Below are 23,671 nucleotides of genomic sequence, written 5' to 3'. Positions count from 1 at the left end.
AAGCAGCCTGTGACTTGAGGCGCTTCCTATACTCCTGGCGTTTCGTTTAGTTGGTGTTGCAATGTAGTAACAAGGTTTTAAGCATCACCGCAAAGGTCTGCTTCTGTACTCTCCTGTTGGTCTGCAGGTAATTGGATGGATGAGTTGTGGTTGTCGAGTACCTGGTGAGTAACTTAGGTGTGATTATTAATAAAAATTGTATGTATGCATGCGCATATATATTTGAAAAAGTCGACTGATGTTTGTTGCCTGTTTCCTGCTGGAAATAAAATGGACATGTTGGTGTTGTGCAGTTTCCACCAGGGAATGAATTTTACCGGTGTTACGGTCGGGCTTGATTTAGAGCATGGGTCACTCCTCGACTCCGAATATATCAGGTACTTCAGTAAAAATTCCTGTTTAATTCTTTGCTGAAGTCTTGTCATCCTTTGGAAGTTTGTTGCGGGTGACTGGAGAGAATATTTGAAACAGAAGAGAGACCATGAATAACAATAGTCTTAAAAAAAAAAAGCTCGACATTTCCTGGAAGTCCATGCTGAGTGTTCAGCCCTGTGCTTTCTTGCAGTTCAGGCCTTTCAACTCTGGGCATTTTATTTCTAATGTGGATTTGTACAATTAATAAGGAGAACTTTCAGGAAACAACCTACAAAAGAATCTCATTATTTATACTCATTTAGGGGAAAAAATTGTTCTGGTGCTGGGAATTTAGCTTAAAGCTTCACACATGCTAGGCAAGTGCTTTACCACTGAGCTTTATTCCCAGCATATATTTAGTAATTTTTTCTTGTTTTTCTGTTTCTGATAGAGATCCTTTTCCTGTCCTGAGAGTCTAATTTAAAAAAAAAAATGAAGATTTGGGGAGAAATGTTGGCTTATTTGATAGAATAAAATATAAGAATAAATTTTTCTTCTATAATGTGAAAGTATGTTTGAGTAGAAAAATACTTATGTGTAGATAAGTAATTTCTATTGTTTTTGCTTTTGAGACAGAGTTTCACTATGTAACTTTGGCTGGCCTGGAACTCATAGAGATCTATCCTTCTGCCTCCGACTCCTCAGTGCTGGGATTAAAGGCATTTGCCACCACGCCTGACTGTATAAGTAATTTCTAATTATTAGATTCTTACCGTGACTCTGTCTCTCTGGGTGTTAGGAATTGTGGAAGTTCACATATTTCCCATATTTTCTGTAAACAAGGGTGGGGGTAGGGTGGGGTGATTGCTCTGCCTGCTTTAAACACAAATTCAATCTGGTTTCGCATAAGTAATTCATTAACATGGTACAGTTCCAAAGTTAGGAAAGGTTAAATAATGAAAACATCCCCGTCCCCATTCTCCTGACTACCTAACTCTGTCCCTAGGAGCAAGCACTGTTTCTCCTCATGTGTCCTTCCAGATAAAATCTGGGCATATGTTAGGACAGATTTTTAAATTATTTACAGACAAAAGTGGTTTGGAACAAAAGCTTTTAAAAGTTTTAAAACCTAATTACTACACTGTACATCAAGAACTAACTGGAACATTCCCCAAAATCAACTGCATTAGCCTTGTAGTTATTTTAAATAAAAGCATATATCTCATATTTCTGTGTACTTTGCTGTTGGAAAACAGGTGTTCATTAGTAATAAGTAACAAACTCACTGCTTGGAAGCTTCGATTTTTGGCATTTTGTCCACTTGCTTCAGTTAAAAGTCCTTTTTCCAAATCGAGACCAGCCAAAACAATTTTAGAATGAATCTGTTCTATTTTTATGGCTCTCATTGTGTTACAGAGAACTAGTGTCACAGCCATGCGTGGGTTTCTGTTGAAATAGCAGAGCGCTCTCTCTGCTCAGTGTATAGGATGCAGGAGCTCTCGGGCTGGCTGTGGTGGTTCTGGTAGACCTTAAGCAGTTCACATTCACCCTTAACGTTTGCACTCTTCAGATTCCTATCTCATTTTTCCTGATTGTAGCCATTCACTTATCGGTATTTGCTGGTCGTCACCTGTGTGTCTAGCATTATTCTAGCTGTAGATTTTAGCAGGGAACAAAGTTATGTCCTCATGAAGCTAAAATTCTAGGGAGGGTCACAGACAATAAGCAAGAAAATAAGTGATAAGGTACAGTAAAGTAGGGAAGGGGATTAGTAGATGTCAGGGCCTTAGAGTGTTGTTTGGACAGGATGTTTAAGTAATGTCTAGTTGAAGGCCTTTTTGGAACGAACATCTGGAGTCAAGAATCTACTAGGAGGGTGTGTGGAAGAGGAGTGTTCCTGCAGGGAGAACTTGTCAAAAAAGCTTTCCTGAGGGATGCCATTTTTTGCTGGATGAAAAGAGTAGCTGTAGTCGGGGAGGAGCAAGAGGGAAGCCCTGGTGTTATCAGTTATTGCAGTTAGCTCCAGATAGAAAACCTGGCTACAGGATCTTAAACAGGCAAAGGCAAGAGTTTATTAGAAGACAGACTATGTCTAGGAAGTTCAGGAAGTTCAGGTCCCAGACACCAAGTCCCAGTCTTCATTCTTGCACACTTTTTTGGTTTATGTGTCTTGTTGATTCATATGAATTTCTCGTGTTCTGGATACTATTTCCTTATCAGACATAATTTGCAAACCTTTTCTATGTATTGTCTTTTCAATTTCTCTGTTTATTTTTTGAGACAGGAGTTTGCTATGTATCTCTAGTTGGTCTGGTATACTCTGTAGCCCAAGTTCTCAAAACTTGCTTTGGTCCTTTTGGCACAACTTCCCAAGTACTGGTATACTCTAGATTTGCCCCTGTGTGTATGTGTGTTTTGAATAGTGTACAGTGTATATATTTTGTAGAATATGCAGAGGCCAAAAGAGGATGTTGAGTGACTTCCTCCTCTGTTGCTCTCTATGTCTTTGACTGAACGTAAAGCTCCTGATTACTTTTTAGCTGCCTGACCAAAACACTGGTGATCTGCCTGTCCTTACCCACCACAGAGAGATTACAAGCATGCATAGCCATGCCCAATTTTTACTTGCATGCCGAAGATTTAAACTCAGGATTTAGGCTTGTAAAGCCAGTACTGTTACCCATTGAACCTCGACCCAGCTTAGCTCCCTGACTCACTTTCCTATTCATTCATTCATTTATTTTTGAGATAGGGCTTCTTTGTGTCCAGTTCTAGCCGTCCTGGAACTCAACTCTGTAGACCTAGCTGGCCTCAAACTCACAGAGATCTGCTTGCCTCTGCCTTCCAGGTCCTGGGATTAAAGGCTTGCACCACCACTACCTAGTGTTCTTCAGAGCACAGAAGTTTTAAATTTTGATGAAGTCCAATTTGTTTGTTTTTGTCTTTAGTTGCAGTATATTAAATATTTAAGAAGCCACTGCATTATCTGAAATCACAAAGATTTACACCTGGTCTTCTAAGAACTGTCAAGTCGTAGCGCTGATATGCAAGTCTGACCCATTTTGAGTTTGTGGCTAAGGTAGAGGTTTGACACTTTTCTTTTGCATGTGGAATCCAGCACTTTGGTTAAAGAGAATGTTCTTTTTTCATTGAATTGTGTTGACATCTTTGTTAAAAATTAATTACCTTTCTGTGTGTAGATTTTTTTTACTTCCTTTTCTGTTATTGATCTGTGTGTCTGTTCTATGCCAGTACTATAGTCTTGATTGCAGATTTGAATCATTATCTCAAATTATGAAGTATGCCCCCCAATCTGTCTTTTTCAGTATTGATTTAGTTATTTTGAGTCCCTTGCATTTCTGTATGAATTATAGGATCATGCTGTTAGTTTCTACAAAGACGCCATCTGAGATTGACTCTGTATAATCAATCTTACTTTAGTCCATCAATATTGGCAAGCTTTCATGGCCAGATAGTAAATATTTCAGGCTCTGTGGACATAATGTCATCACAGCTAGTTAGCTCTGCCATTGTAGCGTAATAAAAGTACTCATAGATAATATATAAGAATGAGTACATAAAATTGGAATTTTACATGATTTTCAAGTCAAGTTATGAAATATTTGTTGACTTTTTAAAAGAATATTTTTATTTTTTGTTGTTGTTTTTTGCTTTTTGAGACAGGCTTTCTCTTTATAGCCTTGGCTATCATGGAACTAGCTAGCTCTGAAGACCAGGATGGCCTCAAACTCACAGAGCTCCAGTTGCTTCTTTCTCCCAGTGCTGGGTTTAAAGGTGTGTGCCACCATGGCTAGCTCTTGTGTAGGTCTTGTATAGGTGACCATAACTGCAGTGAGGTCATGAAAGCAACAGCCATGTCATGTCTGAAAGACAGCGCTTCATAGAACTCCCTGAAATCTGGCTCTTACGTTCTCTCCACCCCCCTTCCCTGAACCTTGTGGGTGGGGTTGATTTAGACAACACATTCAGTAGTCACTTCTTAGTATACTTAGTCTTCTGCAGATAGAAGCTTCTTTTGCCAACGCAGATGTTAGTACTAGTTTATGAGTATAAACAGATATTTAGAAGGCAGTCTAACAACTTGTCTGTTTAACAGAACAACAGTGGTAAGGTCCCCCTTTTAGGGCCTGTAACCTCCTTCCTCTGAGTCTTAGGCTTTGTACTAAATTTCTACCTTTTGTGGAGCAGGCTTTAAATCCAGTTAGAAAGCAGTTGGTTATCCTTGTATCCTTTATACACAGTTGCACTAATAGTCACATTTTGTCTCCATTGCCTATATTGTAGCATTCAGGGGCCAGTGCTTAGTAAGACCGTTCATGTCCTTTTTTCCCCGGTGGCCTTCATAAAATCTGGCATTATGAAAACTAGCCAGCCAACGGGAAGTTTTCAGGTCGATTCTATCTTTATTTCTCTGTGTCCTGTATGCAACCAAAGTGTGTTATATCTTCAACAGTAGGGTCTTACCATCTAGTTACATTGGGCATCCAAGAGCATTGGAAATAGCCTGTGTTGTTTGTGTGTGTGTGTGTGTGTGTGTGCTTCTGGTGTCTCCCTGAACAATAAGGTATCCCATGCTTAGCACTGGGAATTTTCATTTAATAATACATTTTTTCTGGGGGACACACTGTCTACTCATGTACATACCTGTGTTGAAACTCCTTAAAACACACACACACACTTCTAAATTAGCTATCAAAGTAGTGAGTTCTATAAGGTTCCTCCCCCCCTTTCTTTACATTCTGTAAAATAACCACACAATTATTATACAACCCAAACAACCCAACGGTTGCAGTATTGGGCATTAATATCCTGGATCAGTTAAAACTTAGAGTCACACAAACACCTGTTTGCAAGTGATCAGTAGCTTTAGGGGTAGTGGCCCCAAAAGAAGTCAGTTTACAAGTCCTCAACAGGTAGTTAAGCTCCTTAGCAACATGAAGGAATATAACTGCATTGATACCTGCAGCAGCTCAGATGAATAGCGGCGATTATGGGCAAGCTGGTTCCTAATGCCTACATATTTTATGATTCTATTTATGTGACATTTTCTATAATGTCAGACTTTTGGTGATTCAGGTTTTTTTTTCTTATTTTCTCCCCTGTGGTAAAATAACATCATATAAAATGTAACCATTTCAAATATACAATCTATGATAGTAAAAACAGTGTTCAGTTGTTACCACCAGCCATCTCTGTAACTCTTTTTGATGTTGCTCTTTAAAGTATATTACAGATTTTTACTTGACACATTGTAATTGTGCATGTTTATGAACACGGTGATTTTTGAATTACACATGCTAGTACCTTTTATTGCAATGAACTCATTAGCAGGAAAGGCTCTGGTATAGTGGTCCTTTTCTATGATACAGACCATGGGGTGGGCAAGTCCTAGGCCTTGACTCCCTAGTCAAATGGCATTTGTATGTTGAAATAAAACCCTGGTTTGTGTGTTTGTTTTACACACTAGCTACCACCTTTCCTTTATCAGCCCTGGGTTTGATTTTTGGCTCTGCTGATGGATCCTTTCTCTTAGGAGTACTGAGAAGGTGATGTGCAGCCCCTGTCCTGTTCTCATTTTGCTAGCATGACTTATATGTTGATTCTTTGTGTGTGGCTCTTGCACTAGAGGGAGCTGGGTAAGAACTGTTTTTTTTTTTAAATAACATAATTTTTTTTATTAATTCTTTGGGAATTTCACATCATGCAGCCTAATTTTGTTCACTTCCCAGTCCCTCCATATCCTCCCCTCACCCCTGTATCACCCCCTAAAAGAAAATTAAAACAACAAAGCAAGCAAGCAAACAAGAGCAAAACAAAACCAAAATTTCTCTTCTCCATCTATTCTGTCTCTCCATTACCTCTTCATTTGTCAGAACATAGCTCTAGTGGCACCCTTCCTTAGTTGAGTTCTGTTCCTTGAGTGATCCTCCCTCATCTTTGGCACCTTTCTGCCCTGCTGTATAGTTTCACCAAAGAGGTGTATTTCTTTAAACAACCTTATTGGGTTTTTCTTACTTTTTGGAGACAGTAGTTGTGATAGGAATTAAACTTGAGAAAATGTAGGCCAACTTAAGCACTGAATTTTACTACACTGTGACTCAGTTTTGACTATCACATGAATAGAATCATACAGCGCTACCTGCTCGTACTTAACATGTGTTGCATCTCTTTTTGTTTAGTGTTATTGGCTTAATATTTACCCATTTACTTAGTCTGTTTTGTATGAATATACCATGCTTTTCTCATTTTAGTTGTATGTTTGGGTTATTAAGCATTTACAGGTAAGTGCTGCTGTGAGCATACCTCCTCCCCCCTTGACCTATCTTTTCCTTCACAAAATGATGCTTTTTAATGAGCAATTCCTCATTTTGATGAAGTCCAATTTATCATACTTTTCCATTATGGTAAGTGCTTTTATTTCTTTTTTGATGAATTTTTAATCAACCCTAGGTCATGAGACATTTCTTGATTGTGTTGCATAAATGACATATTGATTTGCCTTTCCCATTGAAGATGGCTGTATATTAGAAGTTAATTTTTGTATGTATGAAATAGACTTCTTGTTTGTCTTTCCAATGTGGTCGCTCCTTTCTCAAGTTTCTTCGATGCTCTTGTGTATCTCCTCCCTATTATTATTATTAATATTATTATTTTGGTTTTTATGGAAGAATTTCTCTGTATAACAACTCTTAATGTCCTGGAACTCACTCTGTAGACCAGGCTGCTGGTCTTGAACTCATAGAGAGCTGTCTGTCTCTGCCTCCTGAGTGCTGGGATTGAAGGGATGCACTACCACCTTTTTTTGGCGCTCTCTCTCTCTCTCTCTCTCTCTCTCTCTCTCTCTCTCTTTCTCTCTCTTTCTCTCTTTCTCTCTCTTTCTCTCTCTCTCTCCCTCCCTCCCTCCCTTTGGTTTGTTGATCTATTTAAGACATAGTTTTATTTTATACCCATGCTGTCCTTGAACATGTTGTGATCTTCCTGCCTCTACTACTCCTGCGTTCTAGGATTGAAGATATATACCATGCCTGGGTATGGCATAATCCTAGCACTCGAGAGGCAGAGGCAGGCAGATCTCTGTGAATTTGAGGCCAGCCTGACCTACAGAGTGAATTCCAGAATAGTCAGGGCCGTTACAGAGAGACCCTGTCTTAAAAAAAAAAAATTAAGCGTGAAACAATCCTTGTGTAATAGGACTTGGCAAAAGTCAGAGAGCAGTTGATGAGAAATCAGACAGAAACTATGACTTCCTACCCTAGTTTGCTGTGCTTCCCAGTGGTGGTACAGGCTGTAGACCTCAGTCTTGCTACCAGCTCTGTGTGTGTGTGTGTGTGTGTGTGTGTGTGTGTGTGTGTGTGTGAGAGAGAGAGAGAGAGAGAGAGAGAGAGAGAGAGAGAGAGAGAGAGAGAGAGAGAGAGAGAGAGAGATAGATAGATAGATAGATACTGGTGAGGAGAAATGAGTTCTTAGATAATTTGATGATTATCTAAGCCAGGATTTAACATGCCTCCATCATTGTGAGCCTCTGAAGATTGCTTTGTTGCAATGTTAGAAGAAACTGGCTGAAGCTTCTTTTCATTTTGATGATGTAGTTTCAAGTGATTGAAGAGAGCCAGATTGTTTTTACCCTATTGATACAGCTCTTGCTCTGAGCTATGTAGTTCCTTCTATTCATTTTACTTTTCATGTAAAACAAATCAGTTTGACTTATCTTTAAAAATTCACCTAATTCCATGGGAAATGAAATAGCTACAAGTTGTCTTTTGTTTGTTTTTTTAAACATTTGGTTTTCTTATTGGACAAAATGAGATAGAAAAGAACTTTTTTCAGACAGACCTAGGCTAGGTTTTGTGAGCTGGAGGTGAGGCAGAAGAATCTTAACTTCTCATCTAGAAGGGGATACAGAGTGAGGTTCAGGACAGTTGGGAGAGAGGAAGGAAGAAAGCAGGTTTGTGGGGGGCACTCTATAGAACTCAGTTGGAAGAAGAAAGCAGGATTTTGGGGGCACTCTATAGAACTCAGTTGGAAGAAGAAAGCAGGATTGTGGGGGGCACTCTATAGAACTCAGTTGGAAGAAGAAAGCGGGATTGTGGGGGCACTCTATAGAACTCAGTTGGAAGAAGAAAACGGGATTGTGGGGGCACTCTATAGAACTCAGTTGGAAGAAGAAAGCGGGATTGTGGGGGGCACTCTATAGAACTCAGTTGGAAGAAGAAAGTAGGATTGTGGGGGCACTCTAGAACTCAGTTGGAAGAAGAAAGTGGGATGATGGGGGACATTCTAGAACTCAGTTGGAAGAAGAAAGCGGGATTGTGGGGGCACTCTAGAACTCCGTTAGAAGATGTATGCCCCAAACACTACAAGCTTTACCATTTCTATTTCTTCCATCTCTTTTAAACTAAAGTTTAAAGGGCCAGTGTTCCCTACTGGTGAATGCTGGTGAGGAATACATTATGATTTGCACTATGATTTGTTTCCTATCAGTAGTTGCTTCCTTTTTCTAGCTAAGTAGTTTCCATTGTTTGGCTATCACATTTTGTTTGTCTTTTACTGGTGAAGGATGTTTGCAAGGTTTCAATTCTAGCATTGCTACAGTGAGCCTCTTATGAGGATGAGAGGTGTGGAGAGCCTGTGCTTCTGAAAGTCGTATAGGGACCAAAGATGCTTCCATGCTGTTCTGCATTCTTAGTCTTTATTGAAACCTGAGTGTTAGGCATGTTTGTTCTAATTGGAAGGGGATAGCTAGAACAAATAGATGCAATAGGAATTCTATATGTCCCTTGTGTTCCCAATCTATCTATAGGACCAAGTTATGTGTCTGTAGCTAGGCAAGTTTTGGTAGGTGATCAGTAGTCTGCAGCATGACTTTTCAAGAAAATTCTCTTTTAGGAAAGCGATGAGGGAGACACACTCACTAACCCACCAGTATTGATTGATTCTTTACTGGGATAACACTTAGGCTCTGATTATTTTCTGTGCTGAGAACCCTTTTTGGTCATCTTTTATAGGAAAATTTTAGCCATAATGATAATTGAATGATGTGTTGATATTTAATTTGTACTCTTTTTAAGATTTGCTTATTTTTATTTTATGTGTATGAGTGTTCTACCCACATTACCCTGCACAATTTCCTTCACCTTTGACTTTACCTCTCATGGGATCTGCCTTGCCTTTTCCTATCTGCTTGACAGTCCTTTGGAAGATATGCTGTTGTGGGTTTGTGCAATTTTATTAGCTTGTGTTGTTGTGTGTACTTATAGAAGTTTGAGGGCTGCTTTAGCAATTAAGTTGTTGCTTGTTTGTTAGCAAGGTTTTTTCATTTTATATTATTAAACTGCCCCCAAAACTAGTGATCTTCTGATTTGTTTTCAGTTACCCTATGTTTTAAATCTTTCCTCTCTACTTTACTTTGATTTTGCTAACTTTGAGGACACCTGAAGCCATAGGATAGGTATGAAAGAAGCACTTTAGTCTGGCCTTTTGTCTAGGTTGTTCATCTTTTGCTTACTGACAGGTGTTTTTGTTTTTGTTTTTGAAACAGGGTTTCTCTGTGTAGCCCTAGCTGTCCTGGAACTTGCCAGGCAGACTTTGAACTCAGAGATCCGCCTGCCTCTGGATTGCTGCGATTAAAGGCTTGTGCTACCCTGTCTGACTCCTTCTGACAGGTTTTTATTTTTGTTTGTGTGTTTGTTTTGTCATTTTTGGTTTTTCAAGACAGGGTTTCTCAGTGTAACAGCCCTGACTGTCCTGCAATTCACTCTGTACATCAGCTGGTCTCGAACTCACAGAGATCTGCCTGCCTCAGCTCCTTGAATGCTGGGGTTAAAGGCATGTGCCACCACCTGGCTTTTTTTTTTTTAAAGAAGGCTTATTTCTAGTTGTTTTTTTTTGGTGTGTGTGTGTGTGTGTGTGTGTGTGTGTGTGTGTGTATAGACTAGTTAGCCACTGAGGTCTACATAGTATACTGACCATATTCAGTTAACCATACCAATTTTGAGAACAGAGGCAGTTTCATACATGTTTTCAGTATACAGGTTTTGTTTTGTTTTGTTTTGTTTTTAATTTTTCGAGACAGGGTTTCTCCGTTCCTGTCCTGGAACTAGCTCTTGTAGACCAGGCTGGCCTCGAACTCACAGAGATCCGCCTGCCTCTGCCTCCCGAGTGCTGGGATAAAGGCATGCGCCACCACCGCCCAGCTCAGTATACAGTTTTATGAAATTTGATTAATCTATAAATCCCTGTGGTTACCATGATCAAGATTTATAGATTTTATTTTATTTATTATATTATTGATGTAGGATAGTATCATATTTTGTGTCCCACGGAATATCTTATTCATTGTAATTCATGTCTCCATTCTCTTACTACCAAGAAAGAAAAGAAGTTACTAATTAATCTGTAATATGCCATTGGTTGTAATATGCATTCTTGTTTCAGTGTCATTAAATAGGGAAAATGTGAACTGAACGTGGATTGGTAAGACATAGATCATATTTGAAGTCAGATAACCAGTTCAGGCTCTTACTTTCTACATGTGTGATTTTTGGCAAGTCAAAGCAGAGATCAAGCTATGAAAATTTTGGTGGGTGATCAGTAGTCCCTAGCATAATTTGTCAAGAAAATACCCTTTCAGGAAAGAAATGAAAGAGACACACTCACTGACTCCAGAACTGACAGATTCTTTATGGACTTAACATTCAGGCTCTGAATCTTTCTGTGCTGGGAACCCATGCACAGTCTTCTTTATCTTTGACTTTACCTTTCATAGGGTCTCTCTTGCCGGTTTTCCTCCCTGCCTGACTGTTGGCACTTTATTTTCTCCTTCTCTCTGTAAGGGGAAGGTAATACTTTTTTGACGCTTCTGATTTTTGTATGTGAGTGGTGCATTAGGAAGCGCTTGGGGAAGCTCGTCTCTCATCACCCCTCTCTATCCTCATGCTACCCTGTTCCAGTGTGGAGTTAGTGATTCATTAGTAATAGCCAAGAACTACTTAGGAATGGATGAAATATAGAAACAAATGATGTAGTCACTTCAGCATATGCTCATTTCTTTTCCTTTTGATTTTTAGAAAGAAGGAACTCTCAGCCACCAAGAAGGACCGTGTGAGTCATTGTCTAACAATATGTGAAAATATTGTGGCACAGTCTCTCAGGTAAGTCTTTTAAAAGAAATATATATATACACATAAGTGCTCTATTTACATGCCTGCATGACAGAAGAGGGCATCAGATCCTATTATAAATGGTTGTATACCACCTTGTAGTTGCTGAGAATTGAACTCAGGACTTCTGGAAGAACAGCCAGTGCTCCTAACCACAGAGCCATCTTTCTAGCCTCTTCTCCTCTTCCTTCCTTTCTTTCTTTCTTCCTTCCTTCCTTCCTTTCTTTCTTTCTTTCTTTCTTTCTTTCTTTCTTTCTTTCTTTCTTTCTTTCTTGTTTCCTTCCTTTCTTCTTCTTCTTTTTTTTTTTTTAAGATGTCTCTCAGATAATCGTATTAGAAACTTTCTATAGAAATAAAAACTGATTGCTGGATGGTGGTGGCATAGATCTTTAATCCCAGCACACAGGAGGCAGAGGCAGGTGGATCTCTATGAGTTTCAGAAAAATCTATTCTGTATAATGAGTTCTAAGACAGCCAGGGCTACACAGAGAAACCCTGTCTTCAAAAACCAAAACAACAACAACAACAAACATAACAACTGTGTATTTTCACTCTTAATGGAGTAAACATATCCTTTGTACCCCTAGCCATCTTTAAAAAGTTCATCTAGTCTAAGTGTGGTGTGGTACAGACCTGTAATGCTGGTATTTGGCAGGCTGAGACAGGAGGGCCTTTGAATTAGTGATTAGCCTTTGAAATAGCAAAACCCAGCATCAAGAAAAATCTGTTTAAAATAAGGATGCTTTCACCACATCTAGCTGTGTTATAAGGGTATGGGGCTCTGACATAGGTAATGTTTTCTTTTTGGCATCTTAATATGAGAATTTTAGCCATATGATAGTTGAATGGGATGTTGGTGTTTGATTTGTATTCTTTTAGGATTTGTTTATTTTTATTTTATGTGTGTAAGTGTTGAACCCACAGAGACCATAAGAGGGCCCTTGAGTCTCTGAAACTGGAGTTAAAGTAAGTTGCTGTGTGGGTGTTGGGAACCAAATCTAGGTCCTCTGCAAGAGCAGCAAGTGCCCAGGATGGTCTCAAACTCACTATATGGCAAAGGATGACCTTGAATTCCTGATCTTCCTGCTTCAACCTGAGTGCTCAGATTATGGACCTGATGTCTCAAAGTAGATTCTTATGATGAAACACCATGACCAAAAGCAGCTTTCATTTATGTGTCCATTTAACAGTCAGTCTATCAGTGATGGAAGTCAGGACAGGAACCTGGAGGCAGGAGCTGATGCAGAGGCCATGGAAGGTGCTGCTTACTGGCTTGTTTGTTCCTCATGGCTCGATCAGCCTGCTTTTTTATAGACGCCACAGTCCCAAGACCAGGGGTGTTTCTTTCTAACAACAATGGGCTAGACCCTCCAACATCAATCACTAATTAAGAAAATGCCTTACAGACTTCTTTGCTTGTAGCCCCATTTTATGGAGGCTTTTTCTCAATTGAGGTTCCCTCCTCTTAGATGACTTTAGCTTGTGTCAAGTTGACAGAAAACTAGCAAGGACACCTGGCTTTAGTATATAGCTTAAATATTAAAATCCACCTTAAATAGTAAATACATTCAGCTTGGGGAAGGTATTGACAATGTATAAATGAGGCTTAATGGTTTATCTTGTAAATCATTATAGAAAAGACCGTTATCCTAATAAGCAAATAGATTTTAAAAAAAAGACAAGTATTTCAAGAAAGAAATTTGACTTGGCTACTTAGAGACAAGAGGTTCATGAATTAGAGGCTAGCTTAGACTTTATAAAATCATCAACTCTTCTCAAAAAAAGAAAGAAAGAAAGAAAGAAAGAAAGAAAGAAAGAAAGAAAGAAAGAAAGGAATTAGGTTGGACTCCGTACTTATTTTGGGTTTCCTATGTTAAAATTTTATCTTTTTGTTTGTTTTTTCTTTCTTTGTTTTTTTTTTTTTTCCTTTGGTTTTTCGAGACAGGGTTTCTCTGTGGCTTTGGAGCCTGTCCTGGAACTAGCTCTTGTAGACCAGGCTGGTCTCGAACTCACAGAGATCCACCTGCCTCTACCTCCCGAGTGCTGGGATTAAAGGCCTGTGCCACCATCGCCCAGCTCCTTTCTTTGTTTTTTTGAGACAGGGTTTCTCCATGTAACAGTCCTGGCTGTCCTGGACCTTGATTTGTAGACCAGGCTGGCCTCAAACTCACTGAGATCCACCTACCTGTGTCTCCCAAGTGCTGGGATTAGTGTGTGCCATCACTGCCCAGACTAAAAGTTCATCTTTATTAGTTGTGGACTGAATGCCTCGGCTTCCATCCCAGTCTCTGTGTTGAAGGCTTAATCCCCCAGTCTGTAACTGAGACCAACTATACATTTTAGCAAGTGAATTCAGTGCTTACTCTGTCTTCTTGGGGTTAATGCTACATCCTACAAAGTTAAACCACTTTGTCTCATAAACTGCTCTTCAAATACCAATCACAGACCTGTGGGAGGTGATCGAGTGACTAATAATGAGATTGGTCTGACCTTCCTCTTTAGGTTCAGTAGTTTTTAGTTAGCTAGGGTAGCTTGCAGACATTTTCTGACTTGCTACAAGGAAGCTAGATAGTAGATGTTTAGAAGGTAAGGTATGGTACCCCTGTCCCCTCTTCTCCCAGTCCTCTACTTGTGCACCAGCCTAGACTCCAGTTCCCAGCACTGGGAGACATGTGCTGTGCTTTCAGCCATCTAGTCTGTGGGATTTTGCTATAGCAGCTGGAACAATGATGAACATTGTCACCTTGCAAGTTGGCAAACAAACTCCCTAGAGTTTTTGTCAGGGGTAAGACACATGGGTCGTCCTGGCTTAAAACCAAAATCTGACCACACCAAAAATCAACCAGAAATGCAAAAAAGTGTAGGAAGTTACAATTTGTAACAAGAACAATTAGTCATCATTGACCCAGAAATTAAACTAGGTTAGCTCACAGAAACATTAAAACAGTGTAACTATTTTATATGTTCAAGAAGCAAAAGGTTGGAAAGTATAAACAATACAGGAGAAAGACTGAGCCTGAACTAAAGTAAGGCAGCAGCTGACTTCTCATAGGGAATGCCTGCCAGAATCTAGGGAAGTGCAATCTGTAAGGCCTACTCTTTCCAGTAAAAATGTCTGTCAAATGAAAAGGTGAAATAGGTTTTGAGACATACCACAGGAATATCTTGTGTCTGATAAGCAATGAGTTTAAGACATTTTAAAGAAAGTGTTTCAGGCAGATAGAAAAATCTGATCTACACAAAGGATTGAAGAGAAGTGGAAATAGCATCTGTGCTGGCAAATGTAAGAGACTTCCGTTCTCCCTCTTTCCCTCCCTCCCTTCCCTTCTACCCCATCCCCTTTGCCCCTCTCTCCCTTTTAAATAAGACCTCACTATGTACTTATCTAGAACTGGTGGTGATCTTTTTGCTTCTGCCTCTTAAAGTGCTGGGATTATAGATGTAATCATGCATGTAGCAACCTGTTCTGTGACACTATTCTAGGGGAGATGTGGATATATGTTTACTCAATCCACAGGGAAGCACTAACAGATCAAAGTACTGATACCACCAAAACCCAGCTTGGTGAATCAGCAAGTGTACAAGCGTTACTTACAGTGCTAAAGTTGAGTGGTAACTTACAGGAGTATGGATGACTCAGAAGGCAGTGCATCCCCAAAGGCCCACCCTGGGCATGGGTGACACTCACAGCTCACTAAAGCTGAAAGCCTGGAACTTTCTGAACAAAATAGACCTCAACGGTTCAGGAGTCTCTCCCCTCAACAGTCCTCATTTCTTTGTAACTCTGGTATCTTTTTCAGGGTTTCTATTGCTGTGATAAACACTGTGACTGAAAGCAGTTTGGAGAAGGAATGGTTTATTTCAGTTTATACTTCCAAATCACAGTCCATTGCTGAGGGAAGTAAGGGCAGGAACTGATACAGAAGCCATGGAGCAGTTTTGCTTGCGTTCTTACAGCACCCAGGACCACCAGTCCAGGGGTGGCACCACCCACAACAAACTAGGCCCTCCTAATCTGGGTGCTGGTAGTGCACACTTTTAATCCTAGCCCTCGGGAGGCAGGGGCAGGCTGATCTTTGTGAGTTTGAGGCCAGTCTGGTCTACAAAGTGAGTTTCACTACAGCAGCCAGAGCTACACAAAGAATCCCTGTCTTGAAAACCCAGTTTTAAAAAAAAACAAAAAACAAAAAAACCCCTAGATCCTCCCACATGAACATTAATCAAAATGTGCAATAGGCCAAACTGGTGGGGGCATTTTTCCAATTGAAGTCCCTCTTCCCAAATGATTCTAGCTTGTGTCAAGCTTACATAAAACTAGCCAGGACACTGGGAGAGGGTCATTATGAATCTGGTAAGTTTCAGGGTCTTCCTGAGATGTGTGAGTTGCTTATTTCCTGGGTCTTTTTGTTGGGAGTTGTTTGTTTTTTTGAGATAGGGACTCTTTATGTAGTTCTGGTAGTTCTTCAACTTGCTACGTAGACCTTCTACTTCTGTCTCCTGAATGCTGGAATTAAAGGCACGTGCCACTATACACAGCCACTTCCTGAGTCTTAACAAGCCTTCCTTCAGAATTTCCTGACTCTTAAAGAGCTTGCTCCACAACACAGTCCTTCATTTCTTTATTATTTATTTATTACATCGATTGGTTAATTTTGTGTATGTTGTGTGTGTATGCATGTGACGCAGCACTTGTGTGGAGGTCAGAGACCAAATTTCAGGGATTGGTTCTTTTTGTGATGAAGATTGTGAATATTGAAGTCAGGTCATCAGGTCTGCTGTCAAGTTACCTTCTGACCACATTTTGAAATGATATTTTAGATATGTTTGTTAAATAATTAACCTTACCTGTTTCTTTTTACTTCAATGTTACTAGAAGGAAACATGAATTCACTCTTGTAGCTGTCATTTGCTTTCTGTTTTTGGCACTGCTAAGGCCTATGTCTGAGGAAAAGTCTCTAGCATCAAACTTTTTCTCCTTAGCTCCTACTTTATTACTATATTCCTTACTAATAAGGTCTTACAGTATTGCTGAGTGCCGTGTCTTACTCTTTGCTCTCTCTATATTAAGCATTACTGATACCTTTTTCTTTCTCTTAGGTTTATGGATGCTTTTCTATTCCTTTTGAGACAGAGTCTCATTGTGTAGCTCTAGCTGGCCTAGAACTCACAGAGATCCCTTTACCTCTGCTTCCCTGGTGCTGGGATTAAAGACATGTGCTAGAACTTTCTGCTTAGAGAAGAAAGAGAATGAGGGTGTAGATCAGGGTCCTTTAGATTAAGATCCTGAGACAAGAGTCTGCTTTTGATGTTTTAGGAATAGCATACCCCATTTTAGGAATAGCATACCAGGATTACTTTCAGAATATGGCTTGTGTTACAGGTTTAAGGTACTTCAGAGTTCCACTCACATGGTCCACCAGTTTCTCTTCATGCCTGGGCTTAGCTTTGATCATGACATATCAAACAAATGCTCTCAACTGAACTACTAAAACAGTTCACAAATAGTACCCAGATTCCAGTTTTTGTGACACCAGTATTCTGTTTCTTGCAATAGAAAAGCCTTGTGAACTTGTGGCGTCTGGTGAAATGTGGTTGTACCTTGAAGCACATTGAAAGTGAGGTTGAAAAGAAATGAAGATGTATTGGCTTACTGGTGTTTTAAGGCATCAAGGATATTATCTAACAATAAAAGCAACTTTTTTGCAAACCACATGGCTACCTGGGATTTGAGAACCTTAGACAGTATTTTTAAAAGGTGACTAAATGAAATCTTACAAAGAAAAGGAGGAATTAGTAGATGCTGCCCACTACAGTCCATCTTTATGCAGATAGCCTTAATTATTATGGTTCTTTGTTTGTTTGGTTGTTTTTCTTTCTTTGTTTGGTTGTTTTTTTTATTTTTATTTTTTTTTTTTAGTTTTTTTGCGACAGGGTTTCTCTATGTAACAGCCCTAGCTGTTCTGGAATTGGCCTCGAACTCACAGAGATCCGCCTGCCTCTGCATCCCAAGTGCTGGGATTAAAGGTGTGTGCCACCACTGCCCAGTTTATGTGATGTTCTTTCTTGTTTCAAAATTCCATTTAGATCCCTCATTGTATTTTGCCATCAGATCTCCTAGTCCCCTTATGCCTGTGACAATCTCTCTCTTTTTTTACTTAGAAATTCTCCAGAATTTCAGAAACTCTTGGGCATTGCTATGGAGCTGTTTCTGCTGTGCAGCGACGATGCGGAGTCAGACGTCAGGATGGTAGCTGATGAGTGCCTCAACAAAGTCATCAAAGTAAGAGCCTCTCTCTAATTCCTTTCTGTTTCTTTGTGGTTTCTAGTCTCTAATGGTGCAGATTCCATCTTTTCACAGCCTAGCCCTGAGTGTAAGTCAGGCCAGTCTCTCCTTCTTTCTCTTCTGCTTTCATGTTTCTGCCTCTTCAACTGCTACAGTCCGCAGGGTAAGCCACTAAGGTGGACCAGGATCCAGCTAGGTACGTTCACTGTGATAGAGGAAAGACGAAGTGGGAGAATGGGATGGCTTCAGGCCAGGAGCAGGGAGTGCGTAGAAATGCAGAAATGGTTTCCTAGTAGTCAGTCCAGGACTTTTGTCTTCTTGTAAGAATTGCTATATGTGTATTATAAAGACCATCTCTAGCTCAGAAAATGGACAGGTATTACCTGTCTTTTGTGATGAAAATATATTAAAGTCGTCTCCTGAAACAGGAAAGACCTACTGTACCTCCTGTGTGGAAGTTTGGATCAAAGAGCATGGTAGTTCCTTCTCATAATGTGGAGAATGGGGTGCCTTGAAGGTCAGTTCAAGTGGTTTGTGTTTTGGTAGAAAATGAGAGCTCCCTGCAGGTCATTGGCTGTGTGTGAAGCCAGTCCTGATAGGGAGTGGAACGAGAGACTCCAGCTGAGAGGAGGGCATGAGCTAGGATGGTGCCAGGCTATGAGGTAGGTGATTGGGCTGTGGGCTTTGTTTGTCAACCATGTGTGGAGGCAGGCTGGGGATTGTGGGAGAAAACACTATGATAAGCTTTATCATCCTTAGGAGACTTGAACATTTTGGTTTTCTCTACAAAGAATGAGGTAGGTTTTGTTTTACAAAACATTTATGTAGCTAAAACAGGCTTTGATGTACTTTTAATTTTATTTGAAAAGTAGTCTTGGGCTGGAGAGATGGCTCAGTGGTTAAGAGCAGTGTCTGCTCTTCCAGAGGTCCTGAGTTCAATTCCCGGCAACCACATGGTGGCTCACAACCATCTGTAATGAGGTCTGGTGCCCTCTTCTGGTCTGCAGATGTACACACAGACAGAATATTGTATGCATAATAAATAAATATTTAAAAAAAAAAAAAGAAAAGAAAAGTAGTCTTAGTATGTTTGTCAGCTTGATTTGCTGCATTTGTTCAAACTATAGCAGCCAAATCAAGATTTAAAATTTGCTGGTGGGGCCGGAGAAATGGTTCATTTCTTAAGAGAGGTTACTGCTTTTGCAGAAACCTGAGTTCAGCTCCCAGCACCCATGAGGTGGCTCGTAATCATTGTAACCCAAGTTTCAGGGTTCCTGTGCCTTTTTCTGATTTCTGCATGCTCCTGTACACACCCTGTACACATACATAAACTTAGGCCCACATAAAATTAAATTTTTTTTTTTTTTTTTTTTTTTTTGGTTTTTTGAGACAGGGTTTCTCTGTGGCTTTGGAGCCTGTCCTGGAACTAGCTCTTGTAGACCAGGCTGGTCTTGAACTCACAGAGATTCGCCTGCCTCTGCCTCCCAAGTGCTGGGATTAAAGGCGTGCACCACCATCGCCTGGCTATAAAATTAAATTTTTAAAAGAAGTTGGTGGAATGTTATTCTTCTGAGTCAGTTTTCCAAAATGTGCCTCTTCTTTGACTTTGAAATTCATGGGTCCAGTGCATGATCCCTGTGTCCTGTTTCATTTCTGTTGTGCTGTGATAAAATATACTGACAAAAAAAACTGAAGGAAAGAAGGATTTGACTTAGAACTTCAGGTCATAGTCCATCATTACAGTGAAGTCAAAGCAACTGGAACTCAAAGCAGTTGGTCACAGCCACAGTCAAGACGGAGAGACAATAAGTGTATGTATGCCTGATACTCAGCTAACTTTCTTTTCTTTCAGTCAGTCCAGGATCCAAACCCAGGCAATTATGCTACTCATAATCTGCCTGGGCCATCACACATTAACTAAGACAATCAAGACAGTCCCTTACAAATTTGCCCACAAGACAACCTGCTCTAGACAGTATCTATTTTTTTAAAAATATTTATTTATTGTGTATACAATATTCTGTCTGTGTGTATGCCTGCAGGCCAGAAGAGGGCACCAGACACCATTACAGATGGTTGTGAGCCACCATGTGGTTGCTGGGAATTGAACTCAGGACCTTTGGAAGAGCAGGCAATGCTCTTAACCTCTGAGCCATCTCTCCAGCCCCGACAGTATCTATTGAGACTATTTCCAAGTAATTCTAGGTTATGTCAGGTTGGTAGTTAGAGCTGACCATTTCTTCTTGGTCTCTAGATAGCAGGTGCTGCATGTGGCTGAAAGGGAGGTCACTTGAGTTGTCCGGGTGAACTAGTGAAGAGTGAATGTTTTACTATGAGCGCTTACAGTTAAACTTAATTTGATGCTATATAGTATTTGATTATTATAAATGTTAAATTATTTTTTCTTCTATTTTTATCCTAGTAGAGACCTGAATTTAGAATGTTCTGTGATTTCTGTGTTTATTTACCTTTTTCCTAACAAAAAGCTTTGTCATTTAATTGCTGTTATGTTACTTTTTCTTAAAAATTTGAAACTTTGGTTGCCATTTAGCTTTATTTAGAACTATGGGTAGAATGTATCTTCTGTAACAAATCTCTTCCATCTATTTACAGGCGTTGATGGATTCTAATCTTCCAAGGCTACAGCTAGAACTCTATAAGGAAATTAAAAAGGTGGGTCTTTGCTCTGCATTATTACAAAGATCATACTCTTTTCACTGTTGAGTACATTATGATTTTTTTTAATCTTGCAAGTTATTAAAAACTGTTATAAGGAAATGCCATTTGGTGAAGTGAACTTCAGTTTTCCTTAAAAACATATGCCTCATTTTTATTAGGTGAAATGGAAATTTAAAAGTATCAACTCAACTTTTCAAAAGATTTATTTTATTTTTTGGGGTATGAGTTTTGCCTGCATGTATATCTCTGTACCATGTGTGTGCAGTGCCCATTGAAGTCCTCTACAAGAGCAGCAGTGCTCTTGACCCCTGAGCTATCTCTTCAGCCCCTGGCAACTTTCCTTTTTAAATAAACTTTATTTTTCTAAGTGAAGCCCTCTGGATTTCAAAAATCTTTGAAATAGTTACCAGCTATTTTACACATTTAATTGGGCTTTTCTCTGAAAATTAACAGTGAAAGAGTATGTTTACTAACTCTCCAAAAGAGGCTGCAAGTAGCTCCAATACCATACACCTAGCTGTAGGAAATGCTTGTAACTCTTAAATGTAACACATCACTTGTAAACCCCACTCAGAATGGTGCTCCTCGAAGTTTGCGTGCAGCCCTGTGGAGGTTTGCTGAGCTGGCTCATCTGGTTCGACCTCAAAAATGCAGGTAAGTTGTTTTTGGTTTTTTTTTTTTTTTTTTTTTTTTGGTTATTCGAGATAGGGTTGGTGTCGAACTTACAGAGAGCCGCCTGCCTCTGCCTCCCGAGTGCTGGGATTAAAGGCGTGTGCAACCACTGCTCAGCAGTTGTATTATTTTTAAGATTTGTTTGGTAGATGGCTAGTCCTGCTGGTCTTGGCCCAGTGCAGGCGTCCACCCGTTAGAGATCATTTTTGTCCACTCTAAGTTGTCTGTTTTTGCCCTTTCTAGTTACTGTCAGTATTCCTTTCTTATATTTCTTTTCTAACACCCATCTCTTTCAGGAATTTTCACATATACTCTATTAATGTACCTCTTTCTTGTCCCTTCATTCTCCAAGAAACTTATGGGATATCTTCCTCGGCGTAACATTGTCTCGCCATCCTGTTCTGTGCTGGATGTTCAACCTGAATATAGTGTCCACACAATGTATTGGTTAAAGATACTTGCCAAATGATTGAAAACTAAATCTGATCTCAGCAGCAGCAAGTATAGCAGTTATCGAAAAATAAGTATTTGTATATGTCTTAGTTAGGCTTTGTATTACTGTGAATGTTCTGTAATTTCTATATACATTTACTTTTTAATTTCTATATACATTATGAGTACAGCAACTCTTACCGAGGAAAATATTTAGTTGGTGTGGTTTATAGTTCAGAGATTTAGTCCACTAACATCGTGGTGTGACATGGTAGCTTTGTAGGCAGACATGGTGCTGAGAATTCTACATCTTGATCTGAAGACAATAGGAAATGAACTGAGACACTGCTCGTGGCTTGAGCATATGTGAGACCTCAAAACTCACCCCCACAATGGCACACTTCCTCCAACAATGTCACATCTACTTCATTAAGACCATACCTTCTAAGAGTGTCATTCCCTATGGGCTTATGGGGCTCAATTACATTCAAACTCCCACAGTGTAGCACATTGGAATTGGAGAAATTAATTTGAACTGTACATAAAATTTTAACTTGTTGATTTCCTAACCCCTGTTATAATCCAGGGCCCAGGCACGCTAGACAATTGCTCTATCACTGAGTCTCATGTTCAGTCCACCCATTTGGCGTGTTGGCTTGAGTAACAAAACAGGGCTGTAGTTTTATTCAGTTCTGTTCTTTTCTCCTCAACTGACAAAATGTAGTGCCCGTGTCCCAAAGACCCTTGGTTCTATCCACGAGAAACTGGTAGAGTGTTCTAAATCTTTCATTTATAAGCAACAATGATGTGTTCAATTGAGGTTGAGTTTCAGTAAGAATTTTATTTGAAAGTTTCTTTTTATAGACCCTTTCTTTTTACTGTGCTTATCTATGTATTTTTGTGTTTGCTGAGAATAGGTCTCAGGTATGCTTAAGTGTTCACTTTGCCACCAAGCCACATTTCCAGATCAAGTTGTAATTGTAATATTTTTGAGACAGTACATCCCAGGTTTACAACACAGCAAAGGGGTGTTCAAAAGTGTTGACTGTTCTGTCATTTCCTTCCTTAAACCCTCTTAATTATTCCTAGTGCTGTTCAGACAGTCTAGACTTCTCACTCAAGGCAAGGGACATTCTAGCCTCTGCCAACCCCTCTGCTGGGTCATCACCTCAGACATCTTATATTGACTCATGGTCTGATGTTAGTTCTCCAAACAAATCCGTTTTTTTTTCCCTCATGATGGCTTCATGTGTCAGAAAAATTGTCATCTCCTTATGCAGACTTTCTAGCCTTTTTGCCTAATATATTTCAAGATGTCACAGATATATGACTCATAAAGGTGACTGTACATAAGAGGGGCTTATAGCAGGTACCCTAATGTTAACCATGTCTCCTTTTTTCAGTCCTCCTATTCTATACATGTTTTTCTTTCTACGGACTGGGTTGTTGTTTGAAGGTCTCATTTAATTTGAATACTTTTACCCCCTAGAGATTGTGCATCTTTCCTGGGAAGCATAAAAGAGACTTGTATAGATTTCTAATCCAAAGGAGTTGGCTTGCCAAAGAAAAGTCCCATCAAGTCCAACTTTCCAAATTAATGGGTTCATTTGGCTATGTACAAGGGCATAGACAACTCATAGGCAGCTATGCCATTGAATGTTTCACCTCCAATAAGTTTGCCTTTTACATTCCTTAGTACTTCTAAGGTAATGTATACCTGTGGCACAAAGGTGATTAGAATCTTGAGGGCCTTGTGACCTTCTCTTCTCTAAAAGGGAGCAGTAACAGCTCCATTGCCAAAGGCCTAGGTAACCGGTTTGTAGTTCTCTTTACTTTGCTGTCATGTGTGTTGCTCTAACTTGTCCCTGTAAGTCACGCAGCTGCTCTGCTTCATGGTGATGATGGTTATATCAAATACGGAGGAAACAGCTATCCCACAGTAGGGTTTTTTTGTTTGTTTGTTGCTGATTTGTTTTTTTGACAGGGTTTTCAAGACAGGGTTTCTCTGTATAACACCTCTGGCTATCCTGGAACTCTCTTTGTGTAGACCAGGTTGCCCTCGAACTCACAG

At 39.8% G+C, this 23,671-nt stretch overlaps 1 protein-coding gene across 2 annotated transcripts in view; it reads left to right on the top strand.

Moving 5' to 3' along the window:
- Positions 1-23,671, top strand: part of Htt (huntingtin) — a 139,586-nt gene that overhangs the window by 853 nt on the left and 115,062 nt on the right. For both annotated transcript variants that reach the window (XM_075943833.1, XM_075943832.1), the window contains exons 2-5: positions 11,442-11,525; positions 17,694-17,814; positions 20,431-20,490; positions 21,071-21,150. In XM_075943833.1, coding sequence (XP_075799948.1) covers positions 11,442-11,525; positions 17,694-17,814; positions 20,431-20,490; positions 21,071-21,150 — 345 coding nt within the window. The remainder of the gene's footprint in view (positions 1-11,441; positions 11,526-17,693; positions 17,815-20,430; positions 20,491-21,070; positions 21,151-23,671) is intronic.

Source organism: Microtus pennsylvanicus, chromosome 12 (assembly GCF_037038515.1).
Source record: "Microtus pennsylvanicus isolate mMicPen1 chromosome 12, mMicPen1.hap1, whole genome shotgun sequence".
In the NCBI taxonomy this organism is placed as follows: domain Eukaryota; kingdom Metazoa; phylum Chordata; class Mammalia; order Rodentia; family Cricetidae; genus Microtus; species Microtus pennsylvanicus.
Note: the sequence above shows the minus strand (reverse complement) of the source record. Positions and strands in the feature narration are given on the sequence as shown.